Raw genomic sequence first — 22,500 nt, 5'->3', positions numbered from 1 at the left:
AGGTGGAAATCCATTAAGTACAGAAGAAGTAATTAGGGACCTGGGGACCCAAGTTGATAGCAATCTCGCTTGACAACCACGTGGCCAAAGTGGTTAGAAAAACATTTTATATAGCCCACCTAATCATGAAGGGATTCACATCTAGATCAGAGGAGGTCATCGTGCCTCTTTACTCATCCCTCATCAGGCCCATAATTGAGTACAATGCCCCTTTTGGGATGTATTTTACCAGACACCTGCAGCAACTGGAAAGACCCCAAAAGTACCTCACCAAGAGGATCAAAGGGCTCAAACAGATGCCATATGCTGCCCGGTTAAAGAAACTCCAGCTCTACTCAGTGGCATACCGCCTGTTCAGAGGAGATCTGTGCCTGACGAGCAAAGCCATGTCCAACCCGAATTAATGGACATGCTGCACCTCAGAAAATCCAAATCCAATCGAGCCACGCCGAGACTTGAACCTCAGCACTGAAATAAATAGGACATGCTGGAGGGACAGATTCATAACCCAGAGGCTCCCTTCACTCTGGAATAAAATCCCAGTCCAGGTTAGGCAGAGTCCCTCATTGACTCTCTTCAAGAGGAATCTTGATGAGTGGATGGGAGATCGTAGGTTTACCCCGGGTATCACTTCTGTGTCACTGTTAGATAGAGGCACAGTATACTAACCTCGAAAAAGGGCATAGCAAAATAAATTTAAAATGGGTGGCGAAAGCCAACATTTTGGCTAGGTTTATAAATGCCCTAGGGCAGATAGCCTAGTATGAACCTATGAACCTATGTAGACTTCTACTATTGGAGATAAAGATCATGAAAAATAGAATTAAAGCATAACAACACACCTGGATATAGTGTAGATATATCTACAAGGGGTATAATTCCCCTTTCTAACTTGAAAGCATTTTAATTAATCTAGAAAATAACTTGTAGAGAATGGATTTACCTGTGAGAAGAAAGTAATATAGGACTGACACGAAGGAACTTAAATATCCGTCTTGACTTCAAGAAAGACAACGAGAGAGCTAATTCTTGGCAAAATGCATTTGAGTAACATATATTTAGACAATTTCTTGGGTATTAACATTTTGGCATTTGATTTTGAAGACATCTTCGATATTATCACGGGCAAAATTTAATTGTGCAGTGAAATAGAAGAAAATGTTCACAAGTGACAGTTATTTTGTGACTGATTCTGTATATTTTTTAGCCCTGTTAGAACTTAATAGTTTCTTTTTTTCTTCAAATCAGTCCAAGTATTTTATCCAACCTTCTTTTCAGAGAAAGGGATGTCCAATCCATGCCTTCAGTCATAGGAATAAAATTACTATTTGTAATGAATACAGAAGCTTCTTCAAAATTGTTAAAGATTCTTACTTCATTTGACAGATACATTTTTATTTTTGCTGGTGAAATTATTTGAGATTTAAAACAAGTCTGTTAGAGATAGAGGCCAGCAACTTTTCCTCAAGTCCATTGTTTTAGTTAAATAGTCATTATCAAATCTGATTGATTGAATTATGTTGAATTATGTTTGTATTTTAAAGGAGCTTTGCTCCAAGCAGTTTTAAGTACTAGTTCTTTGTCAGTATATGATAAAAATGTTATTACAATAGATCTCGGAGGAGAAGAAGAGGAAGAAGGAATGGGTTTATCTGTGGCTCAATGAGCTTTTTCAATGCCATAGGAAAAACCCTTTTGTAGATTTAATATTTCAGGGATCCAAGTTTTCAGAAAGGAAATTAATCCTCCCCTTCAGCTTTTTCTGGAAGTCCAAAAATCCTTATGTTACATGTCCTTTCTCAATTTTCTAAATCATCAGTTTTGTTTAGAAGGCAAGTATTTTGTTTTAGAAGAATCTGTTTGAGATTTGTCTTCCTTTTCGTCTCCCATCTATGCCATTCAAGGCATTCTCCATAACAGAAATTTTGATTTTGTTGCTGTAATAACATTTCTTTAAATACATCAGTTTAAGACCATTTTCTCTAAGGTTTTCTAAATTCTCCTGAAAGCCTTCCATTTTCAAGGATATTTCATGAAAGGTAGATGTCACTAGCTTTAAATCATTCCTCAAACAAATGCCAGCATGGGAATGCTTACAATAGCTCATTTTCTTTCAGCAGTTTAGTTTTCAAATAACTGGGAGGAAAATGTTTATATAATTCTACAAAAATCAAGAATAGAAGAGTCAAAGCTATTATCAGTTAGGCTGTGATAAAAAAAAGTTTGCCTTTGTCATATGTGAAAATGTAATAAAGATGTTTGGAAAATAATTATGTTCCTGTATTTGTCTAATTCTGCAGAGTTCTAAAAGGTTCCTGTCTTCACTTAGCCATCTTGGCTCTACTCCATGGTACTTGATTTTTTAGAGGCTAACAAAATATGAACCACTTGAGTGGAAAACTTGGCATTTCTGACCACCATTAAAATTGAAGGAACCATGCAGTTAACTTCATTGTCTCTAGGTGAGGCTGGCTGGATGGGTGAGTCATAATGTCTGGACAGTTGTCCAGCATCCATGGAGAGTGTAGTAGATGAGGCCAGAGGAAGGGAACCAGTCTTTCTGGGGCCAGAAAGGAGCAGTGAGGATTACTTTGGCCTTGCACCTTCTTGATTTCTGTATGAACTTTGTCAAAGGAAAGGGATAAAAGGGATATAGGAGACCATGGAGCCAATTGTGGACCAGTATCTCTCTTGGTGACTATCCCTGTAGAGGGATTAGAGCAAAGTAACTGTTGCACTGTAGCTGAAGTACAAAACAAAAAGGTTGCACCATGGGTGACCCCAGTGGCTGTTTGATTGCGTACTAGTGAGGCAGGAGGCTAGATCTCAATTTGTCCACTAACACTGAAAGTCTTTGGAATGTGCATTGCTATGGGAAAGCAATGGGAAGACAGCACCCATTGCCACACTGTCATGGCCTCTTGTCATAAAGGATATGAATGGGTTCTACCTTACTTTTTGATGTACCAGACTACAGGCTAGTTGTCCACCTGGATAGAGATCACATCCCTGGGCAGAGAGTCTTGGAAATCCTGCAGTGCTAGGAGAATTGCCCTCATCTCCAGGACATTGATGTGGAGAGTGATCGTTGTGTTTTACCATGAATCTTGCACCATCTTCCCTTAGAAATGCCCCCTCCACATCCCTCCCAGGAGAGCAGCATCCATGGTTACTGTGGCTGTGGGAGGATGTTGAGAAAAGGGCTGACCTTCTTGGAGAACTGTGGAGGTCAACCACCATGTTATGTGAGACTTTAACATGGGCATTAGACGAATCTGAGCATGAAGATTATGGAAGAACTGGGACCATTGTACAGAAAGGGTTTTTTGAAGAACTCAAGTAGTATTTGGTTAGGGGAACTAACATTATTGTTGAAGCCATCTACCCTTGCAATCAAAGGATAGGTCTTGCAGGAAACAAGGGCTATTGAAGAACTTGCAAGGATGTCTGATGTAGTGATACAGTCCTGGACTCTGGAAGAGTGGCTATCTGGTTGATTGTATTTAAGTGGCATCCAATGAACTCTGCTTGTTGTGTGGGTGTCAGTTTGCTTCTGGTGTGGTTGACTGTGATCCTCAAATGTTGAAGAAGCTTGAGCAAGAATTCCCTTTGCTGGAGTAGGAGATTATTGGTTAGGGCAGTTTGCTTCTGGTGTGGTTGACTGTGATCCTCAAATGTTGAAGAAGCTTGAGCAAGAATTCCCTTTGCTGGAGTAGGAGATTATTGGTTAGAGCAGTGAGGATCCCATTGTCTAAGTGTGGGAACACCTGGGACCCTAGTAGTCTGAGATGCACTGTGACTACTGCCTTGCATTTGGTGAACACCCAGGGGGCTGTTGTGAGACCAAAGGGCAGAGCCCTGAATTGGAAGTGATTGGCTCCCAGCTGGAAATGGAGACTTTTCCTTGATTTACCTTGATATCTTGATATGGTAGTAGGCAACCTGGAGATCTAAAAAGCACATCCAGTTGTCCTTCCTAAAAGAAGTAGAAAGGACTGAACCATGACCATCCAGAACTTTGTCTGTTTTATAAACTGATTGAAAAAGATTGAGATGACTGAGGCTGAAGATTAGCCTTGGGTCCCCTAAGGTGTTGGTCATTTTTGGAACTAAACAGAACCTGGAATAAACTCCAAATTCTAAGAACAATCTGTTGGATGACTCTTTTGCAACAGCTTTAAAACTTCTGCTGTTGTGGAGGATTCCACCTGAGGGTGGGATTGTGGGAATCCTTCTTTTCTTTATGGGAGGGAAAGCAAAGAGGATTATATAGTCTGTGGTGAATGTTCTCATCACTCAAGTATCTGATGTGATGGCCTGCCAGGCTTGAGGGTGCAAGGATAAATGCCACACCTCGACTGCCTCCAGAGTGTGGCAGTTGGGCAATCCTTCAGGAGTGCTGGAAGGATTTCTTAGCAAAAGAATGTAAAATCCATGATTCTATGGTTTGCCTCTGCTACTAGAGTGAAGTCCATTGAAATTGTTCCCCCTCTGCCTCAGGAGAATCTGTCTGCAGGAGATCCCTGGATGAACCCTTTAGATTTCCTTAATTAGATTGTCTTGTCACATCTCTGATTTCTGGAAAAGGTTCTCTGAAGGGTGGAGAAGTGGATTCCAGTGACAGAAATGGTCTTACCCTCCTGCTCACTTCTGGTGAAAGTTTCATTATCCTTTGGCCCAAAGAGTGGAACCATCAAATGGGGCATTAAGGAAGAGTGTCTTGAAGCCTTCTTCAAAGTCAAGCAGTTGCATTCAGGCATAATGGAGGATGGCTGTACTGGTGCTTGCTGCTCTAGCCGTGCCACCAGTTGCATTAGAAAGCAGACACATGGATGCAGTAGACATAGACTGTAAAGCAGACATCTAAGCTTCCAGTTGTTTTTTGCTTGTCTGTCAGATTACTTGGGAGTGACCAGTCCCTGTGGAAGGATGTCATGTAGGCCAAGTAGTTCACCACTCTTAAGTGTGAAAGTTGTTGTATATGTCTGTGTCTCAAATCTGTCCAGTGCTCATGGTTCCCTGTTAGGAAGATGGACAGGCATACTCCTTCCAGAGTGTTCCTTTTTTTAGAGGCTGCCTCCATAACCATGGCATCTACTGGGAGACCCTTTCTCCAGTGTGCTCTGTCCTTTGGTGCAACCAAACTCTTGTTCATCTTCTTACGAATTGGCTCAGCCATGTCAGGATCCTTCCAAGCCCACTGAGCTACCAGATGTTTAAGTGCGTCTCCATGGGTACCACCCAGGAAGTAGAAGAGCCAGTTCCAAAAGGTTCAAGGAACACGACTCCTCAAGGGAGGATATATCAGTTGACCAACCCCTTCGTTGTTTCATCAATTCCAAAATGTTACCAAAAGTAACAGCTTCTAGAGGAGATATTGGGGATTGGGGACCTGTCGCTGTCATCCCAAGTGCGTGTCTTCACTGACCAGTTCAAGAGAAGAATCTAAATGTCTGTCTCCTAGGATCCTGCTGTAGTGAGTCTTACAGAAATGGGTCAGATTCAGACAGGGAGCTCACATGGTGAGCAGCCCTAAGACTAAAGAAAGCTAATTGTTTCTGATGACGTGGATTTGCTGAGTCTGATGCAGTGTCCAAAAGGGGTTGGACATGGCCAAGTGTGTGGAAAGCACCTCTTCTTCTCTTGGAGTAGCAAGAACCCTTTCAAATGGCTTCAATGCCAAGGGGGAGATCAGGGCCAAAGAGACTCCCACACTATCTGGGCAAGATGAATAAAGACCTCCCCCGGCCTTACCTGGCCCTGATCCAAAGTCGACATTGGAGCTGAGCTATCTATTTTAGAGGCATCGAGTGAAAGAGATGATTCAGAAAGTTTTTGTATTGAATCTATGCCTTGAACTTCAGCACCAATGCTTTGACTCTGAGACTTATCCCGATCAGATGGCATTGTAGTTGAGAGAGTAAAGGACATGGTTGGAATCAATATAGACAAGGCTTTCTCATTGGTGCTGTGAGGAGACTTGGATCCATGAGCCTCGGATCCAAAGTATGGACTGCAATAGGATAAATTAGTGGAGAGATTGTTTGGAGCAGTTTTTGGAATGTCCTGTATGGATGGAACTGGGAGAACCCCTAGATGAATTTGCGTCCGAAGGAACCAAAGGTTTTGATGAGACCAGAGACTATTTCTAGACTTATCTAAATGCTTATCAGAAGATTTGTCTTTGTCCTCTTATTTCTTCTTGGACTTATCTTTATCTTTTCACTTTGTTTTTTTTCCCCTGTCTTAGCTGGGGATACAGAAGGAGCTGCAGAAGAATTTGAAGCCTGGGTAGACTGTTCTGATTGCTGAGGAATCAAACCTTTTAAGACTAGTTTATCTGTATGCTCCTAAATGGAAGAGCAAGCCTCAAATTTTATCAAGATGAGATGCTCCCAGGCAGTACACACCCACACAATGTGCGTCCTGCAGCAGGATATTATGGCTGCAAGATGGTACATTTTTTTAAACCTTGTACCATGTCTGCCATGGAGATTGCAAGGTATGGACCAGGCAGGATGGTCTGAAAAATTCAAACGTTATGGAGCACTAACGCCAGCAAACTATATAACAAAAAATAGTTTAGCAACAACATACTTTGTATATTAAACTAACTACTTTTTAGTCAATGCAGCCAAGATGAATATTATTTTTTTTTGTTCATTTCGGTTGGAAATAAGAGGGGAAGTGAAAGGTGGGAGAAAAAACAGCGAGAAAAGGCACAGAGAAGAAGAAAAAATGTGCTTAGCTTTAAACTGTCTGAGTCCTTAAAAACACAACCTTTCTTAATCAAACAGCTAATGAAATTTGAGGTATTTGGTGGTCGGGAGAGTTGGCGCCGAGGTCAGATCTGGTCAAATCCGATAACCCAGAGGTTGAATCAGATGAGAAAAGACATCATCAGATTATTCTTCACACAGTTTATATGAGTATTGCAGTGAAGATCATTACATTATATGCAATAACATCCAATATGTGTAAAAGTAAATGGCAATACCATTGAACATTTATGGATCCCATTCATTTTAGTCCGATTGATCCAATTTCTGATTCCTTTAGCCACTTATCTAATAGATTCCAAATCGGCATATAAATAAGTGCTTTCCCTCTATTATCTCTTCTAAAATTACTAAAAAAGACTTTGTATGTTTGCTGTTGATAATTTCATGTTCCTTAGATCTTCATTGCTGACATTTCTTTACAGTTTAGCCCCTTTACTCTTCAGCTATGATATTTTCTTGGAGTCATTTTTTTTCTTTTTAACACAAAATGTAGAGAAAAAAAAAAGTATTTCTCTTCTGAAATATTTTCTATAGATATTTATATAAATAGTACAAATTGCATATCTTTTTTCCATTTATCAGTGTTTGCTATTCTTTTCTTCATTCTGTTGGATTTCACTGCTTCAGGGAAGCTGCTTTTTCAACATGGGCAAAAACAGAGAAAAAAATTAGGAAATGTCAAAATTAAGGGCACAAAATCCAACTCCCAAGACATCCATGAGCTGTGTGCAGTGTGCTTGGATGTGGGCTATTTATCAGAGGATTTCACCATATGTAGAGCCTTTGTATGCAGAGCATTGTCAGATCACATGACCAGACTTATAATTAAGGGCATTTTGCCCCTGAATCCAAAAAGTGTTAAGACCAAAACTCCTTCAGAACAGCAGAGATCCAAGGAATCTGAATCCAAGGAAAGGTACCCAGAGTAATCGGAGCAGTCTTCGGCTCCAAAGTTTTTCAGATCAGAAATGGCTCACTCTCCTCCCATCAACTCCACAGTTGACAGAGCTTATTGTGATTCAGGACATGTTGCTTTCAAGGCTTCTAAGTAAGACTTTTCATCTGTGAGGGAAATGCCTATGATCTCTTTTCAGCTAGCATTCACTTTGTCATTTCGATCCCTTCGGGTCCGAGAAGAGTATGTCTGAGGCAGATTTGGATCACGTAATGAGGTCACTGATTGAGATAGGTGTACTCCCATCCTGTTTGGCTCCAAAGGTGGCTAAGGCCATTCCTGTAGTCCCCTCTTCTAGCTCCTTCCTCAGTGCAAATGCCAGTTTTGGTGGTTTAGGACCTGGTTCTGGACTCAAGTTCTGTTCCCTCAGTGCCAACCATAGGACTTGGTTTAGCTTTCGAGTTCCCTGATCTGATGCACTCTATACTCACAGTATCACAGCAGAAGCCATCTCAGGACCATCAACTCTATGGTGAGGCCACTGCACTTTCATCAGAGTTGTTTCAAATGGCTCCTTTCACTTTCAGAGACTTTGGCTTTTGAGTCCTCTGCTCTAATCACGTCTTCAAAACCATCCAGCCCTCTTCAGTAATCCCCATTTTGTCCTGTGGGAGGATTGGACCTGGTCATGGAAGTGGCATCCCCTTATTTGGCAAAGGTTGGCATGGCCTTTCAAGTTATGAGGAGGATAATGTCTTCTACTTTGAGAGTTGACACACAGGCCTTCATGGGATCAGTTCCACTCCTTTTTGTCTCAGTCCCATCATGTATCCATTGGTCAGGATCAAAGATCAGGCCTCAAAGCTCCAGATCAACAGCAGGAGGAATCCTGTGAGGAGTCTGGTAATACTCCCCCAACTGTCTGGGCAATGGAACATGTAAATGGAGACATGGATCTCTCATCAGAGTCTGTCACATTTGGCACCAACTCATATGATAGAGAAGCCCCCCCCCCCCAATTCACCTCCTAAGGACACCACTTTCAGTGCGATCATAAAACTTGTGCAGCAGAGGGGATCTTGCCCCACTGATCCTCCCCCCACTCTCAGGATGACTAGGTTCTCTTAGGGACTACAGTTTGACCCCTTTACCTCTTGGGTGGTGCCTCCAGCAGATAAAGTAATAGATATGGCTATTAGGAGGTCCTGGCAGGAACCCGATACATGTAAATCAGTACCTTGGATGGCAGACAAGGTTCTTAGGATCTCCAAGAGCAGACAACATTGGGCCAAAACTCCATTGGTGGATTCTGTAATCATGGAAGCAGCAACTCAAAAAGAGATGACTGATGATAGATCCACTGTCCAGAATATAGACAGACTAGGGAAGTGGATGCATGCTGAGGGCAACTTTACACTGAACAGCCCCACGTGCATGAGCCATTTTTAGAGGGATCTGGAACAGCAAGCTCTCTTCACTCTGAAAAGGACCCCAATTCAGACTCAAGGAAACGGTTGGAAATAGGAAATCTCCTGAGCATGATGATTAATATTTAAAATCTCTTCTTGTGGCTCATGTACAATGTAGCTGATAGTGCAGCTGGGTCAGCTAGACTCGACATTGATGAGATTTCAGGCCTATCTGTGTCTGTATAATTTCACTGATAACTTTAAAAGATCTTTGAGGATAAAAGGAGTCCACACAACCAGAGATATGGTGGACCTTTTTTTGACGAGCAGTCTCACCGTCCCTGAAAGGCTGCCCATCTGGTCCCCTCTGAAGGTATTTGTTTGTTTATCCCCCTACTGTTCAATACCCTTTTCCCTACCCTCCAAATTGCTCCTTTCAGACTTGCTACTGAATCAGTTTGTATTGGCAAAAAGAGAAGTTGTTTCCTTACCTCAAAAAAGAGCCATCCAAGAGGTCCCACCAGACCAGACAGGGTCCTGATTTTATTTGTTTCTTTTTGGGTCCAGAGAAAACAAAGGACAATAGGCTTATTTTGGACCTCTGTCATAGGAACAACTATGTCAAAAAGACTCAATTCAGGATAGTCACAGTGCAGTCAGTTTTACCTTGCCTGAGGGCAAATGACTGGATATGCTCTGTGTCTCTCTTATAAACCGCTCCCTGCATAAAGATAGCCAATGCATCAAAGATACCTATGCTTCCATTTCAGAGTCATTCACTTTCATTTCAAAGCCCTGCCCTTCAGTCTCACTACAGACCCCCAAGTGTTCACCAAGTGCATGGTGGTGGTAGCAGTTTACCTTCACCATCACTATGTTAGAGTCTCCTTTAGCTGGACAGCTGGCTCTTAGCTGCCCCAGCAATATAGTCTGTGATCAAAGTCCAGGACTATGTGCTTAATCTCTGCCTGTCCTTGGACATTTCAGTAAACTGCTAGAAGTTGTTCCTGCAGCCATCTCCTGCAATTCAGTTCATAGGATGTCATCTGGATACTACTACTTCAGTAGTGTCTCTTCTGTCAGACAGAATTCAGACATTGAAATTAGGTATTCAGAGCCTTCTGCAGTCCTTGTCTTCCACAGCTACATTATTCCCCAAAACATTAGGTCTTTTGGCCTCATCTGTCCTAATGGTACAATTTGCTTGCTATCATTTGAGAATTCTGCACTGGCTTTTCAAAGCTCAGTGGGGCAGCTTTACTAAACCCAGCCAGCTCAAATCATTATAAACAATGTTTGCAAACAATATTTATAGTGGTGGCTAGATTCCCCTTGTATACATTCTGGCAGACAGTTTGTTCCTCAGCCTCCAGCAGAGGTGGTTACTGAGAATAACTGCTTCCTGGTGTGGGGGGCCATTACCAAGGGAAGATGGTCCAAGGGTTGTTGCAGTTAAAAAGAGGCCAGCCTGTACATCAATGTCCAAGAGATGTAGGCAGTTCATTACTGTTTCAGAAACTTCATGATTACATCCTCTGGGAGCAATTTCTATCCAAACCCACAATATGACAGTGGTTTGGTATAGTCACAGACAAGAGGGGGACCATTTCCTATTCTCTTTGTCAGGAAACAATGAAGATTTGGCAACTGGAGATAACCTTGGGTACTGCCACTAGAAAAAGATGCAATCTGGGAAGCTCAGTTGTCTGGCAAACAGGCTAAGCAGGTCATTGCTAATGCCTCACGGGTGGTCTCAGTCCAGTGGTAGTACAGCAAGTATTCCATGATGGAGGCCATCCTTGCTGTGATCTGTTTGCTTCCCCATCCAGTACCAAGTGTAGCAAGTACTTTTTCACCAAGACCCACCACAGAGACAGCCCCTGAGAGATTCTCTGGTCAAGAAATTGCCCCCCAGACTTCTACCACTTCCTCCAATTTCCAGATTTCTTAAGAAAGCAATCAAATGCAAGGGATCTGTTGTCCACATTGCCCCCTTCTGGCCCAGACAAATCTGTTTTCCCTTTTTCAGACCTCATCTCTGGGAACCCCCTGGTTATTAGATCCAATGTAGGATCTGCTTTCCTACTCATCCAAGAAACCTTACCTGGATCTTCTCAACCTTACAGTAACTGCTTGGTTTCTCCAATTCCATTGGTGGCCAGCAATCTTGTCCTATCAACTGATGTGGTTAGAATTTTGTCCACTTCTCAGAAAAAACCCACTTGCAAATTGTATTGCAGGAAATGCTTTATCTACACATCTTTGCATTGGTTTTTTTTTTAGCGTTCTGATGTGGTGTGCTTGTTATGTTTTGATTTTGGGATCTGGTTTTCCACTAGAAATGTCCAGTTAATGACCGTTTTTAATTTTCACATGGGTCAAGAGGAACGCTTGTTGGCCTTGCATAAACTTTATAAAGCTTTCCTCAAAGAAGTTTCCCTTCTCAGTTCGCCAATTAGAGAACCCATTCCTCCTTAGCACTTCAGTTTTGTGCTAGAGGCTTTGACAAAACCTCCATTCGAACTAGCATCTACAGCTCAGCTGAAATTTCTCTAATGGAAAACTTTTTCTTGTTGCTGTAACTTCCACAAGAAGAGGGCCTGAACTTCATGCAGTCTCTTCAGCAGTACCTTATTTGGTCTTCCATAGAGTTTCCCTCCAAATCCATCTTTTCCACCCAAGGTGGAATCCAAGGCAACTTTTGATTCAGCTGATTCACTTGCCAGTCTTTTTCCCAAACTGTACCAACAAAGAAGGATATATCCTGCATACCCTGGATATTCATTGGAAACTTAGGTTTTACCTTCATAGAACCAAATCCTTCAGAAAAGGCATGCATCTTTTCATTCCTTTTGCACTTAATAAACCTGGGTTACTGTGTGTCCAAGTCACTCTTTCTATATGGCTTTCAGATTACATTTCCTGTGTTTGCTCATCTCATACTTGTCCTTTGTCAGGCCAAGATCCATTATATTATATAAGTGACCATTTCCACAGCCTTATTCAGGTGCTCCTCAATTGATGAGATTTGTGTGGCAGCAACCTGGACATCTATGCATGCCTTCATAATGCCACCCAAGAGTGTTTGTGATAGCTGTATCTCTTTACTTGTTGTGTTTCTGTCTTCTAAATAGAGGAAGTGGGAGAGGTTTTTAACCCAGAGTAGGATTTTATGAATGTTGGATTTTGTTTAATCAGTATACTAATGGAAAAGGCTTTTGTCTAGCTAGAGTCTAACATATTTAAGTACAGGAGTGTTTTCAAGTGGCAGTAGGTTGTGGTTAATTGTGTGTCAGTTTGTGACACTAAGTTAAGTTTTTATTTGGTACCAAATGTCATGGTTTTAGTTTTTCCAGGTTTAAGAAGCTTGTTGCTTGGTAAGCCAGGTTATTACCAGTAAATGGTTTGTTTCAAGCTACTGTTTAATGGTTGTAAAAGGTGGATTGTGACCCTGTCATCTATGAAGAATGAATCACAGAATGTAGCATGTCATTTGGGAGCTTATTAATAAAAACAGAACAGAAGGCATTAATAGAGTCCGTGGAAGTCCTTATTTTAGGTATATAGTACATTTATTTTTCTCTTCTTGCATAGAGGTCTGTCAGAAGTATGGTATTTGAGCCAGTTTTTGTTTTTTGTACTAAAGTCTTTTACTCAAGTGCACCAAGGAGGAGTATATGAGCAACAGGATCGGGTGCTTTTATTAGATTAATGAAAATGGTAACCATTTGGTTGCCTTTATCCTTGGTGATGAGGGTGTGATGAGAGAGTCTGTAAGTCTTCTGTATTTTCAAAAGTTATGCTAGTGTCTGAAGAGGATTCCATATTTTTTCATTTATGCAGTAATTTGTGAGTAGGCAAAATATTCTAAAAGTTGGTGTAGGGTTGGTAGTCTGCAGTGGAATTACTTTTTTGAAGTTTGGGTAGGAGGTTAGCAGTGGCCTTTTTCATACTGTGGGCATTGAATTGCTCCTAAGTTTAAGGTATGATTTTGTATTTGGTACAGAGTAGCTTGTTCAATGTTATAAGAACAATGATAGAAGTAGAAGTTGCGTTCTTCTCAAAAGAAAGATGTCCTGAACAAGAAAACAAAACAGAACCTTCTTTACATTGATAGATGCCCTCTTAATGTGACCTGAAATTATTCCACTTGAAGGATGAATTGGCATAGGTAGATTTAAGCTGGGTCATGTTTAGTTGCGCAATAAAAATGCCAACAACCGCCTATTCACTTGCAGAATATGGATGCAGGAAGCAGGCGTTATGGCCAGCTGCAGATTGTTTACATGAGCATAGGTTTGTTTTCATGTGTTTGTCGTTCTTATGAATACTAGGAACAACACACAAACTGTGCAGTAATTTGCAGTTCCCCAACTGTCCTTTCTTTTGCATTGTAGAGTAATAAGATTATCCTGTACTTTTACCAGATTTAAGAATGTTACTTAATTATTTTTTAAAATAATATAAACATGGTTTACTGTCAGTTTGTTACTTTAAAAATAATAAAAAATATTCACATGTTAATTAGATAAAGAAAAATCTGTTCGGAATGTGGAAAATATTTTTGATGCTCCTATATTGTGTATCATGAATAGGGTTTCGTGACACTAACAAGCCAGTGGAATTCCTGTTTTTTAAATACATTTGCTAGTCCAGCCTTTATGTGAAAAGTGGCTGTTCTATGGTGTATATGATTTCTTCTCTGAGTTGCTTCTCAGATAAAGAATTGAAAACACTTGGTTGTGTCTAACATGCCTGAAAATTTGCACATTACTTTAGCTACACACTTCCATTATTAGTTTGAACACCTTTGATATTTCCTGCACGATTCTGGAGTTATGCTCTGTTGATTGCAAATAGAGCTGTTAGGGCAAGTGCCTGTTACTCAAGTAAGCAACACTGTAGTTTAATTTTTGCTTTAAATCTTCAATATACAAACTCCATTTGAGGTGCTACTACTTTGACATTCATAGAAACAATTATTGACATAAACAGCTTATTCATGTGCACAGGTTGCAGAGATGTTTAGTGCAACACAAGTGTCAAAGGCCCAGTTTCTTGACAAAGCTCGACAAGCTCGTGAAGAAAGGAAAGGATGTAAAGAGAGAGAAAAGGCAGCAATTCGTATCCAAGCTGTGGTCAAAGGGTTTCTTTGTCGGTGTCGGCTGCAGAGGGAAATAAGGTCAGTGGATTTTAAACTTTTCAGCAACACCATTCTCCATACCTAGCATAAAGTATCTGTGCCATATATAATATTCCATTATGGTGTTGAAGCTGACTTGTGACTACTTGAACATGCTAGTGGCATTACAAATGGTGCATAATTCAGCACAGTACAGACAATGCATAATTCAGATCTATATTACCTTATCGAAATGTATTTCCATGTAATGCTTCTCCATTGACACCGAATCACTGAAATTCACTTCAGTGAATCGCTGAATTTTTCCCAGGGTGAGGAAGTAGTTGGCCGACACCACAATTTTGCCCATTTCTCCACTGCAATGCGATCTCGGAGTTGGTATATATAGTTGGGGAGGTGTGGGAGACACAGCCCCCCCCACTTTAGTTTTATTTAGTGCGATGTGTGCTCTGGTGTGTTATGGGGCAAGTGTTTCCTTATCCTGGGAAAAATTCCATGGTTCGCAGAAGTGAATTTTGGTGATTTGGTGTAAATGGAGAAGCATTCAATGGAAATACATTTTGATAAGGTGATATAGACCCCATAATTCAGTACATTACCAGGTCTTATTAGTAGATGAGTATAGAATGCAATCTTGGCCTGAGGTGGAGTTGTGCACATGACAGTGAGACCTATTTTATCACTCAGAAAATAATGATTCTGTTTATGGCAGGTGACCAGGAAAATAATTTGCATCAGTCAAAGTTACTTTTTGTTTGTTGTAACAAAAGTTATTTTCTGCTGTTTATGGCACTGTGCTAGTCCTTCAGCTGTTCCTTGACTAAAGAATTTGTAATTCCGTAGGAAGTCCGAAAGTCGATTGCAGAGAGATTATACAGAATGAAGTATAAGTATTGTAATAAAACATGAGAATAATCGGTTTGTTTTGTTTTTAGATACATAACGCATACGCAGTCCGAAAAAAATTAGATCAGTTATTTCTGTCCTTTTCTAAAAGCATAACGTTTGTATTTGTGTGTGATTCCAAAACTTTTGCCTTCCCAGCTGCTGTTTATTTGAGAAGTTGTTCAGTTCTGAAAGCACCATTGAAGATAAAATTGATGATCTGAAGTGTTTGAATATCTAGCATTATTTGTAAAAGTCAAAATAAGACTTGATTAGTTTACTGCCTTATTTTTCCGTCATTCATTTAATGTCCCTGAATTACACCTACCCAAGCATAGTTTAGTAGCTTGCTGTTAGAAGCGGATGTCATTTCAGAAATGTTAATTCTGTGACGGTCACCTAACTCCGCCTATACCCGATTATTAACTGGTGAAAACAGTGATCCAGTATGAGCAATTTAACAGAGTAGCTCCACACGGGCTGTTTAACATCATTTGAGTATTGACATTTTTCATCCATTCATTTTCTAGTACCCACTTTTCCTATTCAGGGTTGTGGGGAAGATTAAAGCAAAAAATAATACAGTGATGGTGATAAATCCAGCTTGATTCAAATAATTAGATCCAACAAAAAGGAAAAATCCACTGTAACCATAGCAGTCTCACTGGTTAAAAATGTTATTGCTCACTACTAAAACACTTTCGTATATAGGTTCTTTAGGCATATAACCTTGAATTCAAAAGATCACTGTACATAAGAAAACCATTCAGTAACATGACCAAATCGATTAAAGTTCAGTTATCATTTAAAGTACCAAAGTCAATTTATTTGACTGTAATTCTTTTAAAATAGGCTTTAAAGTCATAGTGCCATTTAAATTTTATGACTTTTAAAAATAGGCTCATCGAGACTAAAAAGCAAAAACTTGAGAGACTTCATTGATTTTAAGTTTGGCACTGTAATTTGCTTGGTGCAGTGGGAGAAGAGAATTGCGACTATGTCAACACAAATAGCCACGGTATAATAGGTGTGGAGAGAGAGAGAGGTGGTGGGTGAGATGGGGAGTGGTGATTGAAAGGAGGGAATTGGAGTGGTTGGCCAATGGGGAAGGTTAATGTGAGAGATGGGAGTGGGAAGGTATGTGGTTAGATAGTATAAGAGTAGGAGTACTGGGGGTGGGTGGGAATTGGGGTAGGGTAGAGGAGTGGAGTGAGCCCGTAGGATGAACAGAGCGGGTAGAGACAAGTAAGTGAAGAAATGTCAGCAAAACCAATCTATGAGTAACTGACTACTGAGGTACTTTCAGTTGATACGGGTAAATAAGGAGGGTAGGAAACAGTGGTAGTGATAGTAAGGGATAACGTGAGTGCAAGTATGGAGTAAAGTATTGAGTGGGAAATACAGGGCTGGAAAGAGGTCCTAAGACTGGGCAGGAGATAGTTCCTTAGGCTTCCTTGTTTAGAGTTTGATCACTATTTCAGTTTCAGTTCAATTATGGGGAGAACAGATAGGTTTACTATGAACTAGCCCAGTGTAGACTGCCATCTAGTGGGCAAAAAATATATTACAGCCAAAAACTAGAGAACAGGGATGGATAGTAAAAGGTTTGAGAAGGCGCTATAAACAGTTGCCGGAGATAGTACACGGATAGGAAAAAGTGTAAATATTAAGGGGTAGAGGGAGGGTATGGCTGCTGGGTATCCTGGTTAGGTAGCATGCTTCAAAGCATGCACAAGTTACAAGGCAAGTGTTCAGCTTTTACCGCTAGGTTTAGATAACGCATACTTTCTTTCCTCCTTTGGTAGCAGGGTTCTTAAGCAGGATGGCAAGTGTCTTTCTATATGGATCAGTTGTTTAGAATAGTTTGCAGGGGTCCTTTCACCAGGTAGCTAGAGACTCAAAACCCTAGTGCAGGATATTGGAATTGAAGCCTAGGAACGGTGATGAGAAGAGACATAAAGATGGGGTAAGAAAACAGCTGTTAACACAGAAATTAGGGTAGTGAACACAGTATATCAGTTTAACAACACACATATACATTCATTGCTAAGAGTTCAGGCAATTAGCAAGGCATGCTACTGCATCTGAGTCTAGAGGCATTAGTACACTTTTTAATCTAACAAAAGATAGGGTAGAGTTCAAGTAGATTAACACAGTCTAGCTAAGAATGCCTTTTACAAAGTACAGCTATGTTCTACTAGGCATAAAATAGTATAAGCAGTGAGCTCAGAGACTCTGAGGCTAACTGTAACATGAGATTCCAGTGGTAGCAACCCTTGAGGTATTACATTTAAATTGTTTCCTATCTAGCAACAATAGTACAGAATATGAAATAGCATTACAGGTCAAGTAAATCATTTCCGCATTGCATAGAAGAATATTATGCTTATTATATCAAATGGAGTCAAATGCTAATGTCAAGTAGCAAGCGACAGCAACATGCATCACTGCCCATGCAATTCTGAGGTACCGCAAGCACTTCACCACTTCTATAGTTGCCTCGCTGGTGTTGAGAGTAACAAACAGGGAGGCTGCAGCATGTTACTTTCAAACGCAGATCTAGGATAGCATCACCCCTAGGACATTGTAAGCTATGAAGCTTTATTCAAATGCCATGCTACCATGGGCAATGTATACGTAGCAGCGCTACCCTAATCCTGACGGTGCCCCAATTGTTCACTAGCATGAGTTTGGCTCAATGTGGTCAGGGGAGATAATTTTATGCCCAGTACCAGTTACTGTGGGGAGATAATAATAGCGCCGGGTGAACTGAAAATTTAGCGAACTAGAGTTCAGTGCACCTTTGCTCAACACTCCGATCCCAAAGGAGATATTTAGTACCTTATAATTGTTGGGAGAAGATCCTTGGCGCAATTAACCTGAGGCTTTTAGGGCACTACAGTTCAAAACAATGGCTAGAGTCTAAGGTTCACTCAGGTTAAAACAATTAAATAGCTTAGTGGAAGATTGCCAGCAATACTCGGACAGCCTAGAGGGAGTTTGAGTGAGATAAAATGCTTGTAATAACCTGAGGACATCTAGAGACTGCTATCACAGCTAAGAGGTTTACAGGGTTTGACCATTTAGCAGGCTGGCTCTGTGCAGGATAGGTCCAGCAATGCAGGAGCCACGACTTCTTAATAAATACCCTCTAAGTGGAATGAGTACCTTTAAGGATTAACACAGCTCATTCTAACAGAAGTGGGATAGCTTGCAACAACTCCACGCGGCCCTCTCAGAATACAGCTGAGCATTTCCACAATGCGTTCATCAGTACATACTTTAAAACATGCTAGACATTTATATATCTGAAATAATTAATTCCATCCAACAGCGGAGAATTAGCCTGTACAATAAACAGTAATAGTAACAGAAAATAGCTTACAGAGTCAAGAAGGCTGGGGCCAGGTACGCAGAGCAGCCAGGGGCTAGATTCCAGTTACTAAAGATGGTGCCTCGCAGGGCAAGAAAGTTTTATGGGATTAGAAAGGATATGAGGTGGGAAGGGGAGGGGAAAATAGGAGTGGACAGGTAGACCAGGAGGGGCTAAAGCCTGAAAGGTTAACAAGTGTAAAGTGGGACGACCTAGGAGAAATGGTAAGAAGGGGAAAGGAAGAGCAACAAACGAGATACAGTTAGGGTGTGAGGGTAAGGGGAAGAGTTGTATGTGGAGTATGATCAAGGGGCAGATAGGCAGTAGGAAACAGTAGCAGAGCTAGGTCAAGTAAGTGACGAAATGTCAGCAAAACCAATCTGTGAGTAGCTGACTACTGAGGTACTGTCAGTTGATACGGGTAAGTAAGGAGGGTAAGAGACAGTGGGAGTGATAGTAAGGGATAACTGAGTGCAGGTATGGAGTAAAGTATTAGAGTGGGAAATACAGGGCTGGAAAGAGGTCCTAAGACTGGACAGGAGAAAGTTCCTTGCGCTTCCTTGTTAGTTTAGGGTTTGATCACTAATTCAGTTTCAGTTCAATTCTGGGGAGAACATATAGGTGTACTAGGAACTAGCCTAGTGTATAGTGCCATCTAGTGGGCAAAAATATATTACAGCCAAAAACTCGAGAACAGGGATGGATGGTAAAAGGTTTGAGAAGGCTCTATAAACAGTTGCTGGAGATAGTACAATGATAGGAAAAAGTATAAATATTAAAGGGTAGAGGGGAGGGTATGGCAGCTGGATATCCTGGCTAGGTAGCATGCTTGAAAGCATGCACAAGTTACAAGGCAAGTGTTTAGCTTTTACCGCTAGGTTTAGATGAAGCGTACTTTCGTGCCTCCTTTGGTAGCAGGGTTCTTAAGCAGGACGGCAAGTGTCTTTCTGTATGGATAAGTTGTTTAGAATAGTTTGCAGGTGTCCTTTCACCAGGTAGCTAGACTCTCAAAACCTTAGTGCCGGCTAGTTGAATTGAAACAGAGTCAAGAACGCTGGGGCCAGGTACGCAGAGCAGCCAGGGGGTGGATTCCAGTTACTACAGAGTATGTTTCACATGCTGAATACTGATGAATATATAAAAATGAGAGTATTAAGTTTGTTGAAGTGTTGTTATATCAAATGCATTTAGATGGACATATTGATTTTGAATTGTTTCATTATTTTCACACAACAGCTCCTTTGATTCCAGTGATTTAAGGAGTTGCAAAAATACATAAATTCTTAACACAGCCACCAGTAAGACCTTATGGTTTCACCACGGGAATGGGTCACCGAACCCTTTTCCAAATATTCAGATCTGCAACTGAAAATGGGTGCAGAGAATACTGGTACTTATTGTTAAAAGATGTGTCAGATTTTGAATGGTCTGTTGATAAGAATTTAACTTGTTGCTATTTAGTAACATTGTCAATAGGGAATAAACATCCATTGATGCCTAACAAAGAAGGCATTGAATAGGTCAGAGCAAATTTAACTTTATCACATTTTAATAGAGTGAGTATTAACACTATACGTGAGTTACTGAATATAGTTTTGTCTAATAATATTTTTTATTTTTCAAAAATGACTTTACAAACAAAACAGGGGTGTTGCAATGGGTTTGCCCATTGCCAACATGTACGCAAATATTGTAATGCACATTTTGGAAAAGCAGTTTATTGAAAAGCATGAATTTATATCAAATTCTTATTCTCAAAAGATTTGTGGCTGACCTCTTTATTTGGGAGGGTATGCCAGCACTTTTTGATAAGTTCTTTAGTTATATTTCCAGCACAACAACATTTTTAAGCTTTAAGAAAGTGATATATGATCTGCAGATTGATTTATTTATTTTTTTGGATATCCCATTAATAAAAAAGGAATTAGGCAAGATAGAGACAACACTCTACAGAATGAATGTTAAGTGTAACACTTACTTGCATAGAACCAGCATGCATCTTCCATTTATTTTTAAGAATGTAGTGAAGAATCAGCTGTTACGTGTAGCAAAACAGAAAACTTTGAACACTTGTATAGAAGCTCAAATGCAAGCAGTAGGACAAAAATTTATACAAAGAGGCTAGAACGTTGATAGTGTTTATCAGATACAACAATATGTTAAAAGTAAACTTGCTGTAGAGGCTAAGCCTATTTTTCAGATATTCAAAACTAATCATGTTTCATGTAATAGAAAACCAGTTAGACATAGATGTATGCTTGCTTACAACAGGAATACAGAAGTTTTTAAGAGCATCATAAAGAAGTATTGGCCCCCTGTTAGTCAAATACCTGAATTAAAGAATAAAATGGGAGCTGGACCCTTACTTGAATATAAAAGGTTCAGCAATTTGAAAAATCAGTTATGCTATAAGGAACAACCCAAAACTAATATGTTAAAAACCATTAAGTAAGGTACTTTTACATGTAACAAGTGTTTATTGCACTTACAATTATTCATTGCAATCCGTTATGCATCCAGTTTATGGCAGCACTTTCACATTGAGAGCCTATGGAAACTGTGATACTAGAAACCTGATTTATGTGGCTAAATGTGAAAAGTGTGAGGTATATATTGGAAAAACTAACCATAAGCTCAAAGAGCGAATAAGGGATCACCTATCAGAGATGAGTAGGAATGTTCTGACCAAAGCACTCTATAAACACATTGTTGAAACAGATTTTAAGCATGTATTTATACATACAAGTGTTTCAAATGGGATTATATCGCTTATTATTAAATACTAAACATGCGCCATTTTGTTACTAGTATGCATATAAGTGCAGTATTTATAGGAAGATAGTATGTAATTTTGAAACACTTTATTTGCTGCATACTGTCTATGAGATGGTTACATAGATATTTAAAATATTTTAAAACATTTTGAATGTTATATGCAGCAGCAGTTAAAGTAGGGTGAAATGTTATTTTAGAACATTTCTATTGTACACTGTTTACAAAATGTCTGCATACATATTTTTAATATTTTAAATAATTTAAAACATTTTATAAGATTTCATATTTAGTAGGATGTGGCATCAGAGTTGTTTGTAGCGTTTTACTACAAAAGTGATGTCAGTTTAAATATTTTATGTATAACAGGATGTGACATCAGAGTTGACTTCAGTATGCCCAAACAGGATGTGACATCAGTAGTTGACTCTAGCATTTTGCTATAAAAGGGATGCTAGTATGTTTGTTAGTGGCCTGATGAAGATTCGTTGAAAGCGCTAGCCCTGTGTTTTAATTATTTTAATAAACATGGTTTCTACTGGACGCTTGGATTTATTTTTACATGCTGGCTGCGTGTTTTTTCTACAAGCTATTGCCCAGTGGATGAGTAGGTTCGAATGAACACTCTATGGTGATTTTGACACTTTTTTATTGGATTAAGAGTTCGCAAAGTAAAGCGGTTTGTAGGTTACAGCTTCGTTTCTTTTTGTGGAACATTTGGTTACCTTTTGTGACTGACTTGAATTGAACACAGCAAGTATACTTCCCACTATTTAAGCCTGGTTTTTTGTTGTATTTTATAAATCTTGTTTATTATCAGGCAAACAGAGTGTAGTGAGCATTATTCTTTGTTTTTAAACTACATTGTTTTAAATTTGATTTTACAGATTATACATGAACCGATAAGATGAGATTTAATTAATTTAATTGAAAAGGAGGCATTAAAATGGATTATTCGATTTAGAGCTCATATGCCTCCTGGTTTAAATAAAACAATGATGACTTTAAAGCTGATTTTAAAAGAATTCCATAGTCAAGTTTGACTTTGGTACTTTCAATTATAATTGAACTTTAATTTGGTCTTGTGATTAAATGGTTTTCTTATATAAAGTGATCTTTTTAATTCATTAGCATGTAACAAAGTGTTTAACTAGAGTGCAATAAATTTTTTAACAAGTGAGACTGCTGTGGTCCTGGAGGATTTTCTGTTTTTGTGGGGAAGATTCTGATAGACTTGAAAA

The 22,500-nt window shown here is 39.8% G+C and overlaps 1 protein-coding gene across 2 annotated transcripts in view; it reads left to right on the top strand.

Moving 5' to 3' along the window:
• The window catches only part of UBE3B (ubiquitin protein ligase E3B), a 2,006,489-nt gene that overhangs the window by 61,833 nt on the left and 1,922,156 nt on the right, over positions 1-22,500 (top strand). For both annotated transcript variants that reach the window (XM_044068510.1, XM_044068511.1), the window contains exon 3: positions 14,099-14,268. In XM_044068510.1, the coding sequence (XP_043924445.1) occupies positions 14,108-14,268 (161 nt within the window). In that variant the 5' untranslated portion in view covers positions 14,099-14,107. The remainder of the gene's footprint in view (positions 1-14,098; positions 14,269-22,500) is intronic.

The sequence above is a fragment of the Protopterus annectens genome, chromosome 4.part0, assembly GCF_019279795.1.
Source record: "Protopterus annectens isolate FY-2018-M chromosome 4.part0, PAN1.0, whole genome shotgun sequence".
NCBI classification, from domain to species: Eukaryota; Metazoa; Chordata; order Ceratodontiformes; family Protopteridae; genus Protopterus; species Protopterus annectens.
This window is presented reverse-complemented; position numbering and strand designations above follow the sequence as displayed.